At 38.8% G+C, this 16,247-nt stretch overlaps 1 protein-coding gene across 6 annotated transcripts in view; it reads left to right on the top strand.

Annotated features, from left to right (window-relative positions):
* GPBP1L1 (GC-rich promoter binding protein 1 like 1) overlaps nucleotides 1–16,247 on the top strand; it is a 54,770-nt gene that overhangs the window by 37,201 nt on the left and 1,322 nt on the right. For all 6 annotated transcript variants that reach the window (XM_063106492.1, XM_063106490.1, XM_063106491.1 and 3 more), the window contains 6 exons: nucleotides 3,268–3,340; nucleotides 5,176–5,369; nucleotides 11,918–12,058; nucleotides 12,530–12,688; nucleotides 14,207–14,331; nucleotides 15,285–15,387. In XM_063106492.1, the coding sequence (XP_062962562.1) occupies nucleotides 3,268–3,340; nucleotides 5,176–5,369; nucleotides 11,918–12,058; nucleotides 12,530–12,688; nucleotides 14,207–14,331; nucleotides 15,285–15,387 (795 nt within the window). The remainder of the gene's footprint in view (nucleotides 1–3,267; nucleotides 3,341–5,175; nucleotides 5,370–11,917; nucleotides 12,059–12,529; nucleotides 12,689–14,206; nucleotides 14,332–15,284; nucleotides 15,388–16,247) is intronic.

Raw genomic sequence — 16,247 nt, 5'->3', positions numbered from 1 at the left:
AAACAGATCGATAAAAAGTTAAAATTGAGAAAAAATGACAGAAGTTTGGGGGAAAAAAAATTCCAATGTAAAGGTCACAGACAATGCTGTTCCCAAGACTTTCCCTGAGGAAAGTACTACAGAACAAGCTTCAAATTAACCAGAAAGATACTAAAAAAAGGAATGATGGTAAATATTAAATATATGGTTAATTGCAGAACTAAGACTAAATGAAAGTTAAAAGAGAATATAGCATGTAATAGCTGTGTGCTCTGATAATCTAGATACAATATAACTGTTCTTAATGGGGAAAATAGGGAGACTATGTCCAAAAAATTAATATTTTAGTAATCAGATTGGTGAAATATTAACATTGTTATTCTGAGACTGTTGTGTATAATATGGAATAAAGCGATTGAATGTGATAGTCTATCTTTTGTGTCTTTGAGGATCAGGATTCTGTAGAAGAAAGGAAATACAAATATAAGATAGATGTTCAGTAAAAACCCCAAGGTTATGAATTTGAATTGAAAATATCAGCAAGAAGTTATGAGGTGTTTTACCTTTGGGGAAACATATATATTTTCCTCCCAAGCTCTATTCACTGAAAAGACCTAAAAACAATGAACTACCCATAGCAATGAACAGCCCTAGTCCCTAGATTGTGGTCTTGAAATACTATTTCTGGGCAGGATATTTATAAAATTAGTTTGGAATACTTTACTAGATAGCAGAGAAGTAATTAAAGCCTACTAGGGTTATATTAAAAGAATTCAGAAGCCAAACTGAAGAGGTTCTCACTGGTCAAACATGGGACAATTCTATGTGTCAATTAAAGATAATAACTGCAAGTGTTTGAATCATATCAAATGTGGTTACATCTGTGAGTTCACAGTGATACCTCTGTCTTAGTAGGAGCAAGTGTGCATCCTGTCTTTTCAGTATGAACTGTTGCCACTGAATTGCCAAATAGTAGATGAGAGGAAGCTCCTTTTTATAGAAGTATATTAACTTATAAAGAGTAATTATAAAATTAGACCATTGTTTTGCATCTTGTATTGAGTTAATAGTTTTTTGCTGTGGGCATCAACATCTGCCCCATCCCAAAAAGAAACACAACCAGATGCTATGTGTCTTCTAATGGAAGAACACAAAACTACCAAGAAGTTGCCTTGTCAAAGATAAAATAAGGGATTCTATAGCCTCTAGAACCAACTCCCAATTTATAGGAAATAAAGAGGTATAAGAGTTTTAAAAGTAACCTGTAGATTAAGAGTTAAGATTTTTTGGGGAGCAAAATAAAACTATAATGTTGAGGGATACACACTTGGTTAGTAAAAAGCAAGAAGTGATGACGGTAAGTTAAGATAGTAGTTATTTTTAGAAGGGAGGGAGGGATTTTTTTTGGGTGATGAGGCTTGTTAAGTGTTTCTGGTTTGGCCGGTTATGTTCTATTGTGTAAACCTGGTGATGGTTACATGAACTTTAGCACATTAACCTATTCCTTTGTTTTGTGTAGTTATTTATCTGTGTCTTTATATTTTACTATTTTAAAGAATTTTTAAACTGTATGTTTTTAAAATCAACAGAAAGAGGTCAAAAATATGGCATAAATGGGAGGAGTATCTGTAAGAACCCTAGATAGAATATTATTAACAACACATACCTATTAAAATAAGAAAACGATCACAGCCTTTATTCATAGGATCTCCTTCTGCCTTACTATGCCATCCCCTCTACAAAAAGATTTATTTCTCTGTCCTTTGTATTCTGTTGCTGATTTGTCTGTTTATATAGTGAGTTGGCAGTTTTATTTGTTTTTGTCCTTTTCTAGTGGTTTTCACCTTGATTGGTGGCACCCCAATCTGAGATTTTGATTTAGAAGCTCTGTAGTCGAGTTTTGGCATCTTTTTGTTTAATGTTTCACAGGCAGTTATGCTGAAAAGCCAATTTCCTACCCTGTTAGCAGATTGTAAAGTTGGGGCTTAGATACCAGTGTCATCCTCAAACCCCCTATATACTTAGTTATTAAGTCTAGTTTATTGCTCTTAACTCTTCTCCATCCTTCCCCTCATCTCTTCCTCTACTCCTGTTGCCTTCATACTCTCCTGGACTATTGAATTGGTTTCCTAATTCTCTCTTAGTTGATGTTTAAACCCTTTAAATCTATCCCTCAAGCTGTTGCCAGACTGTTGTAAATCGGTGATTGGATCATAGTAACTCTATGCATGAAAGATGGATCCTCATTATCTACAGAATAGAATTTAATCTCCTTAAAAGAACCTCTACAAGCTGGCTCTTGACTACTTTGCAAGACACCTCTTTCCCCACAGAAGGGTTCCCTTCTTCCCTAGCACTAATGGTGAACTATTGTTAAATCTCAGAATATTCTGTTATTCTTCGTGATTTCCTGTCTTGGTGTTCCTTGAATTTTCTATTCCTGGAATCACCCATTTTCTAGAGTTTGTCTTTAAGGATTCTTGTTTGTGAGCACCTGTAATGAAACCTTTTCTGATATCACTTCTCTTTCAGGTGAAATTGTCATTCCTCCTTGAGTACTCCTTCTTCCCTAACTTGAATTTTTATCATAGTCCTTGTAACCTTTTATTGTACTTACTTGTTTACAAGTTTATTTTTGTAGTGAGGCTGTGACCCTTATGAGGAAAGGGGCTCTTCTTAATTGTCTTAATTGCCTTTTTATCCTTACCACAGTTCCTGGCACATGATCTACCTCTGCCCTAAAGCAGTCGTAGAAATGCAGTGAATACTACACACTTCACTGACTATCTTGTCTCCTTAAATATGAGAAAAGGATTCACATTTTTGTTCATTCAGCTTTCTGTGCCTCCTTATTTGGTTATTTTGTTTGTTTGTTTGTTTGTTTTTTGAAGATAACCAACCAGTAAGGGGATCTTAACCCTTGACTTGGTGTTGTCAGCACTACACTCTCCCAAGTGAGCCATGGGCTGGCCCTTGTGCCTCCTTACTTGGCGTACACATTTTATAAGAAGGTGGAAATTTGCACGTTTAGTCTGTGTATTTAAAAAAATTAATTCCTCTTAGATCAAAGGAAATGGAACTCAAGAGAGCTTAAGATTAAATTAGTGCCAATTGATACTGCATTTCAACATCTTCTATTTTGTTTGTTATAATTCTGAATACAGCGTTAAATTAATAAGTGCTGCTAGTATGTAATTATTTGGTAGGTTCCATGGTGATGACTACTTTGTGAAAAGTGCCAAAATGATCAGCTTTCTATATCAACCATTCATATCCCTTTTTTCCTAGCCTTCTTTGAATCCAGAAGCTGGCAAAAAGAATCAGCCATGCAGACCTATTGGGACCCCTTCTGGAGTGTGGGGTAGGTAGATTTTGCCATTTTATAGGCACGACGTTAAATGTTTTCTTATCAGAGAGGGAAGCAAAAATTTTTATCTCTTTTTTGTTTCTTTATCTATTTCTCATCTTATCCATTTGCCCATGATAACTAATACCTATTCTTCAGTAACCTCAGTGTCTACAAGTATAGCAGGTTACTCTACCCCCAAAACACCATTGAAATGTAATCATGGAAGTGGAGTCAGAAGAGAGATAACTGAGAGTGTGTAGAGCCCTGAATTTGGAAGCAGATTTTAAGTAAAGGGAGAATAATATAAAGTTCATTTTTTTAAAAAAGTTTTTGGGCCGGCCCCGTGGCTCACTCGGGAGAGTGCGGCGCTGGGAGCGCAGCGGTGCCGGGAGCGCCGAGGCCACGGGTTCAGATCCTGTATAGGGATGGCCGGTGCACTCACTGGCTGAGCGCGGTGCGGACGACACCAAGCCAAGGGTTGTGATCCCCTTACCGGTCACAAAAAAAAAAAAAGTTTTTAATTAACTTGAAGATTCACTTATAATAATTATTTTTTATGTGTTATGCTTATCTCTTAAATATATAGTTGGTATACATAACAGTATGTCCTAGGCATTCTTCCATATTTCTAAATATTCTTCAGAAGTGTTCTTTGATTTTTGGGGGTTTTTTGGGTGTTTCCTTTGTGGCTAGCCAGTATGGGGATCCAAACCTGTGACCGTAGTGTTATAAGGCTGCACTCTAACCAACTAGCCCATCAGAAGTGTTCTTTGAAAGGTAATGTGGGGCCGGCTCTGTGGCTCACTCGGGAGAGTGCAGCGCTGGTAGTGCCAAGGCCGCGGGTTCAGATCCTATATAGGGATGGCTAGTGCTCTTGCTGGCTGAGCATGGCATAGGCAGCACGGTGCCAAGGGTTGTGATCCCCTCACCAGTCAGAGAAAAAAAAAAAAAAAGGAAAGGTAATGTAATACCACATTCTGTGAATACACCGTTTTGTTCAATCAGGTTCCAACTTGTGGATTTTTTATCTTATTCGGCAATTATAAATGAAGCTGTTGTATAGGACAAGGTGGAAACCTATATAAATGCCCACATGTTTATATGGGGGTACTTCAAAAAGTTCATGGAAAGATTCATGTTAACCTTTTAATTCTATTCTCCATGAACTTTTTAAAGTACCCTCGTATGTATATGTTCGGAATAACTACATTTACAAAAAATTCACAGGTATGAATCAGTGTATTTCAAACCAAACTGATTTGTGGCATTGGGATCTTTGGCATTTACAAATTGAACTCTGCTGGTTCCTTCATTAGACATGTTCAGTAGCTAGACATATTATTGGGAAAGCTTTAGCAATGGTTTGGATCCATTGTTATAGTTTTGAGGGTGATTGCTGTACCTTCTTCTCTTTGTTAATGTTATATCACTTTGCTCCAGTTTGCCTCATCAGAAGATCCCGTGGCACACCTTTCTTCCTAATTACTTGATCTCTCCGTTCTCATGCTGACAGGAGCTGCTACCCTTGGATATATTCTTGTTTGGTCCATGCCTGACTGATCACACTATATATTAGATATGTTGTGCCCCTGAAGGACTGTTAACATCTTTGGGCTTTCTGGCTGATTTATGAATTTAGTATTAAGTGCTTTGTATGCTGCATTTTTTCCTGTAGTTCCCGAGTAGTATCACTTTTGAGAGTATTAGTTAAGTGCACAACAGGAAATGTTTGTACCTTGCTCCCAACTGTCAGCTCTTTGTTGAAGGTGAGGCCTTTGTATAAACTATGCTTCATGTTATGCAACAGGTTTGACATTCTTTTGTCTCTGTACTTTTGTATTTCACAGAAAACCCACCTAGTGCCAAGCAACCCTCTAAGATGCTAGTTATTAAAAAAGTTTCCAAAGAGGATTCTGCTGCTGCCTTCTCTGCTGCATTCACTTCACCAGGGTCTCACCATGCAAATGGGAATAAATCGTCAACCATGGTTCCAAGTGTCTATAAGAACCTGGTTCCTAAGCCTGCACCACCCCCTTCCAAGGTATGATTTAGAGTCATTGTACAGCAGATGTTTGGGAATAAGTAAAAAAAAATTTAGTAAATGTGTTTTTTCCTGTCAAATTATTCACCAGATACTCACTTAGTACCTGTTATATATAGAATATTGTACTCTGTCTCCCGACTCTAATGCTGCCAGATGGATTTTTTAGTTGGCTTCTCATACTTATTATCTTCATCTCATAAACCTCCTCCTCCTGATTTGCTGTTTCCATTAATACATAGCATCAGCATTCATCTGAGCAGTCAGCTGAATATCTTATCTGCTGTTTTCCTTCCCCTCACTCATTCCCCTCAGCCAAGCAATTACAAAGTTCCTGTCAGTTATTCCCTCTTTGCTGTCCTTGTTTAGGACCTTGTCACATCACATTTACTATATTGTAACATACCCTTCTATTTTCTCATCTCCCTATATTCATCTTCCACAGAACTGCCAAATGCTGGTTATGTATGGTCTTTGTTGCATATTAAATATTCTTTTTTTAATAACCCTTCAAAAATGTAAAAATATTATTAGCTTGTGAGCCATACAAAAACACTTCAGGCTAGGTTTGGCTCATGGCTCATAGTTTGCCAATCCCTGGTCTTATAACACAGTTTCCAAACTACTCAGCAGTGACATGTGTTATTCTTCATAGCCTGAGTCCCAACCATCTTTTACATCTTACTGCCCCTTTTTTCTCTTACTTGGAAAAAAATTATTCTTCAGGCTAATGCCTTCCTCTCTGTGAATTTGTTTCCATCATGTACATTTAAAGATCTAATTAATCTTTATATCTCTGTGATTGCATAGCACTCTTGTGTCTCTTACCACAATAGCTGAAACACTTTATTGCATCTATTTGTTTCTTCACTTGGTTGTAACCTCCTTAATGGAAGGCTTCAGGTCCTTCCTATATTTGTATCCCTAATACTCCTATGTAAGCACATCATAATTGCTTGAACGAGTTTCAGCCACTGTAAGGAAACAGATAGAATTTACTGTGTCAGTAGACAAACCAGTCAGCATTAATTCACTTTCCATTGTGTGCTTGCACTGTGTTTGGTGCTTATTAGCAATACAAAGAAGTACAGCATCAGTTATCACCTTCCATGAGCTAAAAGTTTAATTAAGATGACAGTATATAACAATGTAGAAGGTCATGTGATTATATATGAAATAAAACAGTAAACAGATTCTAATAGCATCCTAAACAGATTTGGGTTAATTAAATTAATGAAACACTATTTATTTACACAGTTCAGAGGAGCAAGATCAGTGCAGACTATGATCATCAGGGAAGTTTTACTGAAAAACTGTAATTTGAACTGGTCTTTGAAGGATGGTGCAGATTTGGATAGAGAGAAGAATTTGGAGAGTGTTGTACATCATAGGAGAAGAGGTAGTTAAATAAAAGTTCTAAAACCAGTAAGCACTAAGCATGTTTTAGGTACAGTTGTGTTTTGTTTGTTTTTTGGAAGCAACCCCAGCCCAAAAATGAGGTATAGTTTAATGAACTATTTTAATTATTCCTGGTAGCACTGGAGCTTAAGAAATATCAAGACTGGGAGTCATTATTTCTAGTGATGATGATTAAAGCTGATAATGAGTGAAGCTTTCAGGATGGATAAGATCTACAAGGAAAGAGGATAGAGGAAGAAGAAAAAATAATGGGAAAATAGCAACATAGGCAATAGTACAGAGAAATTGTAGTTCAGACAGAAAATATGTATGATATGCTATCACAGAAATCCAGGTGAGAGTTTAAAATGGCAACAGGGGTTGTCAACATTTGTCGTTTGCTACTAGCAAGTTGAAGAAAATAACTGAAATAAGGTTTTTGACCTTAGCAATTGGAAAGTTTTTGGTGACCTTTGAGTTGAGGTTTTATGAGAATAAAGTAGGGCTGAAACAAGATTTCGAGGTATTCTGGAATTATGTGGATAGAAGTGGAAGTAGGGGCTCCTTTGAGACTTGACAGTAAAAGGAACTAGAATATAGGTATATGGTGGTAAAGCTAAATGAAAAAGATGAAGGAAATCTGTAGGAAGAAGACAGTGGGGGCAATTTGAAATATACTTGAAAAAGAAGAGGTCATTAAAGGATCATGGGCCAAGAAGAAATGAATGGGAATAAAACCAAGTGACTAGTGGAATTATCTATGAAAAGGGTTTAGGATACTTTCTCCTTCGATGTAGAAGGGAAAGAATATGAATTCAGGTAAAGAGAACAATTATAAAGCGTGAGCAAACCTAGCATGGAAGTTAACAATAGAGCTTTAGAGTAAACAGATTCTACTTTGCTCCTTCTTTGTGATGTGATCTTTGGCAAGTTTCTTCTCAGTCTTTTTCTTCATCTATGAAATAGGGTGATAATACCCACACTTTTAAGTTTTTTTGTGAGGAGTAAATGAGAAAATTTTATGAAGTACTTAAAATTGACATTTAGTAAGTACCAATAAATATTAGCTATTATTCCCAACATGCCAGCATACCTTATGTTTGTCCTATTCCTTAAGAGTTTTTTGGGGTTTTTTTGAACCGGTAAGGGGATCGTAACCCCTGGCTCGGTGTTGTCCACACCACACTCAGCCAGTGAGTGCACTGGCCATCCCTATATAGGAACCAAACCCGCAACCTCGGTGCTATCAGCGCCACACTCTCCCGAGTGAGCCACGGGTCCGGCCCCTTAAGAGTTTTTAAAGAGCTTTCGTAAGTGTTACTTTATCTGAGATGTCCACAAGCATTTTGTTAGACTATAGAAACCATAAAAACGAGTAAGACAATGTCATTGTGTCCTCAAGGATCTCATAAATCTTTTATCTGTGTTAGCAACATTTGTTAAACATTGAGTATCTACATACTAAACACTGGTGTCACTAGAAGCACAAAATAGTACATGGTCTCTAATCACAAAGAGTTCACTGTTTGGTGAAGAGACAGATATAAAAAATAATTGTGTACTTCTGTCTGGGGAGGGTCCTCAAAGTCTTTACAGATAACTGGGTTCAAATATGTGATAAAGGAAGAAGAACTGCCATTCACTGACATATTACTATGTTCCAAGATCTTCGCTAGGCCTTTTACACTTGTTAAAGCATTGCTTCTTTAATCCAGGGATGCAGAGAATTATGTAATATGAGATTACATTGCTAATAAGTGATAGAGTCAGGACTCTTAAACCAGATCTGTCTACCTTCAAAACCACAGCTTGGACAGGGCAGCCTGGTGCGTACAGACTCAACAATGTTCAAAGGCTGGAAGAGATACTGTTGTGAGTTGAGTTGTGTCCCCTCAAATTCATCTGCTGAAGTCCTAACCCCCAGGACTCCAGAATATGACCTTTTTTGGAGATAGGGGATCTACAGAGGTAATCAATTTAAAATGAGGTCATTGAGTGGATCCTAATTTAATATGACTGCTGCCCTAAAAAGGGGAAATTTGGGTACAGACATGCATAAGGGGAGAATGCCGTGTGAACATGAACATAACCATCTACAAGCCAAGGAGAGAGGCAAGAGACAGACCCTTCCTTCACATCCTGCAGAAGGAACCAACCCTGCCAATACCTTGATTTCTGACTTCTAGCCTCCAGAACTGTGGGACAATAAATTTCTCTTGTTTAAGCCGCAAAAAAAAAACCCCACAGCTTGGGCTGAGCCCGTGGCGCACTCGGGAGAGTGCGGCGCTGGGAGTGCGGCGACGCTCCCGCCGCCGCCACGGGTTCGGATCCTATATAGGAATGGCCGGTGCACTCACTGGCTGAGTGCCGGTCACGAAAAAGACAAAAAAAAAAAAAAAAAACACAGCTCTTTCTAATATTCCAGAATGGACTCCCCATCTTGAAGGATGAAGAGGGGAGAGGCAGTTGAGAATTCTGGCTTTGGAGCCAAACTTGACTAAGTTGGAATCTTTGCGCCATTCTCTAGGGCTATGATTTTGAGCAAGTTAATTTTGCTGAACTTTTCTCAGCAATACATTGGAGCTAATTATATGTCACATAATTGTGGTAAAAGAGTGAAATTAAAGTTTTAAAAGTACTTGGGATATAGTTCCTGACACATCCTAATTACTCAGTAAATGGAACTTTAAAAACAGTAGGAGTTTGTTAGAGAGCAAGTAAAGTGGGGCATTCTAGGCAGAGGGAACCTATTGTTACCCCCAGAATGAAGGCAGAATATACTATGTATGGGTGAAGGCAAGTGGTTAAGTATGGTTGGTATGTGGGAAGTGATGAGGAAGGTAGACTTCATTGAGGGGTTTATAAAAGCTCAGGAGAGAGGTTGGAGCAGAGAGATAGTTTTACATATTATCTACATAATTTTAAAAATTTAAACTGATTAAACAGTTACAAATAACTAGGTTTTCTAATGAAGTTCACCTAGGACAGATTACAGCAGAAGAAAAGTACTGAGGCTAGAACATTGTAGAATGCCTACGTCCATTGAAAAGACTGAAAGGAATAGAGGGGATTAAATAAGAACCTAGAGAGTGAAAGCAGTAAGGAATCAAGAGAAAATGGGACAGGTTCAGAAAAGATTGGTAATGAGCAATATCTCATTCCCCAAATAAGTCATATTTTTAAGAGCTGGCCTTTTTAATATGAGGACAAGGTTTTGGGTTATTTATGAAAGAATTGTTTTACTGAAATGGGGATAGAGGTGTGGGTATTGTAGGCATGCAACTAAGTAGTAAGCAATAACGAGCAATTGAAGGATAGTTGAAACTGACTTATTTAGAAAAGGTTGACAATAAAAGGATGGGGGTATAAGATTGAGGGAACTAAGTCTGTTTAGCTTTTTTCTAGTGGTTTAGCATATTTGAAGATAAAGTAGAATAACTTATTAGAGAGCAGGAGATTAAAGATGCAAGGGGGAAATAACTGATATATTCACAAAGGAAAAAGAACAAACAGATGTAGAATGGGAGAAGTTCCTTTGGGCTTGAGGTGAAAAGGAGGGGATTTGGAAAAGTTTGGCTCCACTGACTTCAGACTTCTCTGTTCACTAGGAGAAGACAAGATCAATTGAGGTGGAGCTGGGATTGATTTGGAGTTTAGAGGAAAGGAGAGGACATTTAAAAAAAAAACAACTGTGGTTGATACACAGTTCATTTTAGGGGATTTTACATACATAAAATATATACAAATATATGACAGTCAGCTATTATACCACAGTGTTTAAGTTTCTGAAAATTAAGATGAAGTTGCAGTAAAATTGGGTGGAAATGTAGGTATCCTTTTGCATATAAGACTGTCTGGTAAACCTTACATACTACTGCTGCAGAAACCCACGCATTTCTGTGCTCTGAGGTGGCAATATAAAAGAAATATAAGGTATCTCATGACCCTCTACAACTCCAGGGAAGCCACAAATCATCTTTGGTAGTTAACCTAACACAAGCAACCCTCTTTAGATTCTCATCAGTGCAAAAAAAGTATTAATCTTCATTCCAGTTTAGTTACTGTCTCTCTTATCTGCTTGTTCTTTTTGGAGGGGAGGCTTTGTAGGATACTGAAAAAGCAAATATCATGTGCTAGCTGGGTAATCTTGAACAAATTGCATGATTTTCTTATCCCTAAGTGTCATTCTCTATAAAAAGTCAACATAATAATTACTACCTGATGGATGTAAGAATCAAATAAAAGTGTGGCAATCACCTGGTACATGGCAGATATGTAGTAAAAGTTAATTCTCTTCCTAAAGGTATTGTGTCCTCTTTAGTACCCCTCAACCAAGAAGACACCCAGGAAAGAAATTCTTTTCACTCAGACTATATTCCTTTGTCCTGGAGGTCTCTTGGTTCTGATTATTTCATTCTGGAAAAATAGAAATTTCTCAGTTGCTTCGGCCCCACTTTATTGACCTGCTTCATCTTCCTTGGTCTTCTCAGACAGTGTGATTGGCTCAGAAAAAAAAAAAAAAAAAAAAAAATGGAGTATTCCAGCTCTACTATGCTGCCATCATAGTTGGAGCCATGGCCAGAGTGACAGAATGGGCCCAGACCCCACAAGGCTGTGTTAAAGAAGTGCCTCTCTGGACAAAACTAGGATTGGCCAGCAATTTACAATGCCCAAGCCTTGCCATCAGACTTCCTTGAAAACAGCATTTTTCTGATGTCCTTTGTGAAATGTCTGGGTTACATCAGAGGTTAGCAAACATGCTATGAAAGAAAACATTTTGGGGTCACATAAGTTTTGAAAATACTATATATCTGCCTCTCAAACTCATAGATGCAGTTAAATGCTTTGAAAAGTAGCACAGTAAAGCTACCTGTTGAACTTTGATCACCCCTCCCAGGCTTATTGAACTAGAGGTCTCCTTTTGAGAAATACCTATTAATATCTCATGGCTCTTCTTTTTCCCATTTGCCTTTTTTTCTTTAAGTGCTTAACCTCAGAAAGAGGTTGCATACCTCCCAAACATGTTGAGACAAGTAAAGTCTGGGAGCTCATGATCCCATATAACATTTTACTCTTTGCTTTATGATTTTACAAGGTGAGCTTCTGTTTGTGTGCTGTTCTGACTGATTTTGTTCTTTCTTCCCATGTAGCCCTGTGCATGGAAAACTAACAGAATGGAACACAAATCAGGATCCATTTCCTCTAGCCGGGAGTCTGCTTTTACCAGTCCAATCTCTGTTACCAAACCAGTGGTATTGGCTGGTGGCACAGTTCTAAGTTCTCCCAAAGAGGTGAGTGAGGATAAAGCAGGGCAGCCTTTTTTAAAGTTGCCATTTCCCATTTACTTACATTAAGATATGCAGTGTAATATGTACAGCTGTAATGCATTTTTTGGTAGTTATGCCTAGCTCAGTGTCATTTCTTTACTGATGTTTCCATTAGCATCCAAAAGTGGACAGTGGCTGGGTGGGGTAAATGTTCTGTGGTAGACCAAGGTCGGCCCCAAGGTCGGCCTGTGTTAGACTGGAACTCTACTGGTGTCTGTAGAGAGATTAAAGAGATCTTATATAAGCCAACCAGTCTTAACTGTAAAAACCCTTCAAAACTGAAGTTTGGTAAAATAAAAGGATTATTTCTGGTAAAAGACAGATCGATAAATAGGCTACCAGATTCTGGAAATCAGTGCCATGTAAAAGTGACCCAGAGAATCCCAGTTCTTAATCTTTGCTGTCAGGAGCAACCTATTTATTGTATTTGCCCAGAGTCCCTCCAGCACCACCCCTCCAATTGAGATTGGCTCCTCTCGTCTGACCAAGTTGACTCGCCGAACCACCGACAGGAAGAGTGAGTTCCTGAAGACTCTGAAGGATGACCGCAATGGAGACTTCTCAGAGAACAGAGACTGTGACAAGCTGGAGGATGTAAGAGCATAGGGTTTTTCTGGGGCAGCATAGGTGTTTGCCTTTGTTATATACACCTCCTTCTTAAGGGAGAAAGATGTAGCAAGATTTTAAAATATATAGATATATTGTTTATAGAGTAACAGCCTTCTAGAGCCTTTGGTAAAGTGAGTTTTAGTACTTTGTTCAGCAGAGATTTTAATTTAGGGTTTATTTTAATAACCTTTCACCTACTGAAGGACATTTTGGTTGTTTCCAAGTTTTGGAAATAATGAGTAAAGGTGCTGTAAACATCTATGTGCAGGTGTTGGTGTAGACATAGGTTGTCAGCTCCTTTGGGTAAATACCAAGTAGTGTGATTGCTGGGTCGTATGGTAAGAGTATGTTTGGTATTGTGAGAAACTGCCAAACTGTTTCCAAAGTGGTTGTACCATTTTGCATTCCCACCAGCAATGAATGAAAGTTCCTGTTGCTCCAAGTCCTCACCAGCATTTGTTATCAGGGTTCTGGATTTTGGCCCTCCTAATAGGTGTGTAGTGGTATCTCATTGTTTTAATTTGCATTTCCCTGATGACATATGATGTGGAGCATCCTTTCATATACTTATTTGCTATCTATATCTTCTTTGGTTATGTCTCTACAGGTCTTTTGCCTATTTTTAATCGTTTGTTTTCTCATTGTGGAGTTTTAAGGGTTCTTTGTATATCTTGGATAACAGTCCTTTGGAACAGATAATGTCTTATGCAAGAATTTCTTCCCGGTCTGTGGCTTGTCTTTTCAGTCTCTCGACAGTGTGTTTTGAAGAGAAGATGCTTAATTTTAATGAAGTTCAGCTTATCAGTTATTCTTTACGGATTGTGTCTGTGGAGTCATATCTAAAAAGTCATTGCTATACCCAAGGTCTTCCAGGTTTTTTCCTGTGTTGTCTTTAGGAGTTTATGGTTTTGTGTTATACATTTAGGACTGTGACCCATTTGGAGTTAATTTTTGTGAAGGGTAGTATATTAGTCTGTGTCTGTTGCTTATAACAAAGTACCTGAAGCTGGGTAAATAAAAAGAAAATGAAATTTATTGCTTACACTTTTGGAGGCTGGGGAGTCCAAAGTACCAGGAACACATTTGGTGAAGGCCTTGGTGGTGGCGACAGTGACAGCATAGTATCACATTGCAAAAATGGCAAAGCAGAAACTAACTTCTTCATTCACTCTCTTTTTAAAGGCCTCAGAACCATGCCCATGACCACCATTTTTAATCCATTCATTATGGCATGGTCCTACAATCTAATGACCTCTTCAAGGCCCCATCTTTCAATTACTAATAGGATTTCCCACCCCCAACAGTTACGGTGGGGATTAAACCTCAGTGAGGTGGGGGGGGGGGCATCCAATCTACAGCAGGTAGTATTTATCAATCCTCTGACTTTGTTCTGCTGTTTTCTGGAAGGTGCTTTCCTGGGTTCTGGCTCCTTGGTTTTGTAGGTTCTTAACTTGCTACAGAGTATCGTTAAACCATGTCATTCCTGCCTTTTCCTTATTGCAGTTGGAGGACAACAGCACACCTGAACCAAAGGAAAATGGAGAAGAAGGCTGTCATCAGAATGGTCTTGCTCTCCCGGTAGTAGAAGAAGGGCAGGTGCTCTCACACTCTCTGGAAGCAGAGCACAGGTAGATGAGGATGGGATCACAAGGCATGCCATGTGTGGCCTGTAAGGACCTTGAACATACTTGAGAAGACATCTCAGATAAAGTTCAGCATACAAACAGAAATACCCACAAGCACTATAACTTCTTCCCTTTGTATGCCCGTGGGTGGCCTGTTGCCCACTGGGGATTCTCTCTCAGACTCAGTCAACTTTTTCACAATCTCCTCTCCAAGGTTTTCATGTAGTTCAGACTCAGTTTATGGCTCCAGTCAGAGAGGGAAGGAGAGGAGAGTCTGTTTCTGAGACTGTTGTGTTGGCCTCTTAGATCCTCCTGGCCCAAGTGAGCAGTTACCACAAGACCCCTTTAAGGAGCTTTGGGAAGCATGAGACCCCCATGCACTTGATCTTAGCCAAAAGGCCGAGAAGCGATGAGATTCAACTTGGTTTGTAAATGAGAGCCTTGAACACAGAGCATCCAGCTTTCTGGACAACTGGATAACAGGTGGGGCCTGCCAAGTATGGCAGTACCTTCCTGAAAGGAAGCTCCTATCCAGAGGAACTTTAGGGGTCAGCAAAGTTATGAGGGAGTCCAAAATGCCATGAAATTGAAAGAGGGCTCAGGGATATGTGCAGATATGCTAATTTGCTCACAAGGAACGAAAGAGAGATTTCTTCCTCTGTTTTGATCTATGAGAAAGAGAGCCCTTATGGTTTGGCTCTTTTCTTTATGCTGTCTTGGTTTCTGCTTCTACTGTCTCTTCTATAACTTTTTTCTCTCAACTGTGGAGATCCCTCATTTAATTAGAAACACATGAGTAGCCATAATTAAAGCTTGTCTCACTGGGGAGAAGAAAACAAAGTTCCTTCTCTAACATCCATTGCCCCTGGGCAGGAAGGTTTTCTGTGGAAAGTGGTGGCTGCCTCTTAGGCTTAATGGTGTCATATTTTCTTTGCCTGTCCCTCTGTCTCCACCAGGTTATTAAAAGCAATGGGATGGCAGGAATATCCTGAAAATGATGAGAATTGCCTTCCTCTCACAGAAGATGAGCTCAAAGAGTTCCACATGAAGACAGAGCAGGTATGTTAAAGCGTTTCCTGGAGACTAGTTAATGACTAGCAGAGAAAGGAGTCAGGACAGTTCTTGCCCTTTGGGAGCTCTAGTTTACGCTAGTTTAAGACCTTGGAAAACAAAAAGTAAGTTACCTTAGTAGAAATGTAGTAGAGCATCTAACTCTGCCTGGGCAGTGGGGATTTCCAGTGGTGAATACAAACCAGGTCAGTGATTAGCAGCTTCGAGGAAGTTTATTCTTTCACCCTCACCACTCTAACCCTTACCAGAACCACAAGGCTGCATTTAAAGTTATGGTCTGGTTTTTAGGGAAGGAGGCTCATCTTGCTCTCTGCTTCTAGTCCTGTAGTTTTTCTTCTAGTGCTCTGGCCAGAGCTAATAAGCCAAATGGCCTATATGAATTTATTCAACAAATGTTTGGATTCTTTCTCTGAATAAAACATTGCCAGATCCTAGGGTTTACAACAGTGAACAAGACAAATGGGGTTTCTACAAACCTCATTGAGCTTACATTCTGTTGGCATATATTTAAAGCATAAATCATAGTTAAGTCCTGTAGACCTTGCCACTCAGAACTCTATTAGAAATAGGGAATCTCAAAACCCACCCCAGACATACTGAATCAGAATCCTTGGATGATTAATTTGCACAAAGTTTGAAAAAGCATTTCTGTAAGAGATCTTATCTCTTAGAAAGGCTCCCTGTACATTTGTAAAGCTACACTACTACACCAGTTGTTGGGCTGAGGCAAATCTTAACTAAAGCCAAAATGTTTCATTATTTTAGTTATACTAAGTTTCCATTTATATTGTCAGAGCTAGGGCTCAGACCCTTCAAACCCATTGTACAGTCTAGGTCACCAGACCCCT

The sequence above is a fragment of the Cynocephalus volans genome, chromosome 8 (assembly GCF_027409185.1).
Source record: "Cynocephalus volans isolate mCynVol1 chromosome 8, mCynVol1.pri, whole genome shotgun sequence".
In the NCBI taxonomy this organism is placed as follows: Eukaryota; Metazoa; Chordata; class Mammalia; order Dermoptera; family Cynocephalidae; genus Cynocephalus; species Cynocephalus volans.
Note: the sequence above shows the minus strand (reverse complement) of the source record. Positions and strands in the feature narration are given on the sequence as shown.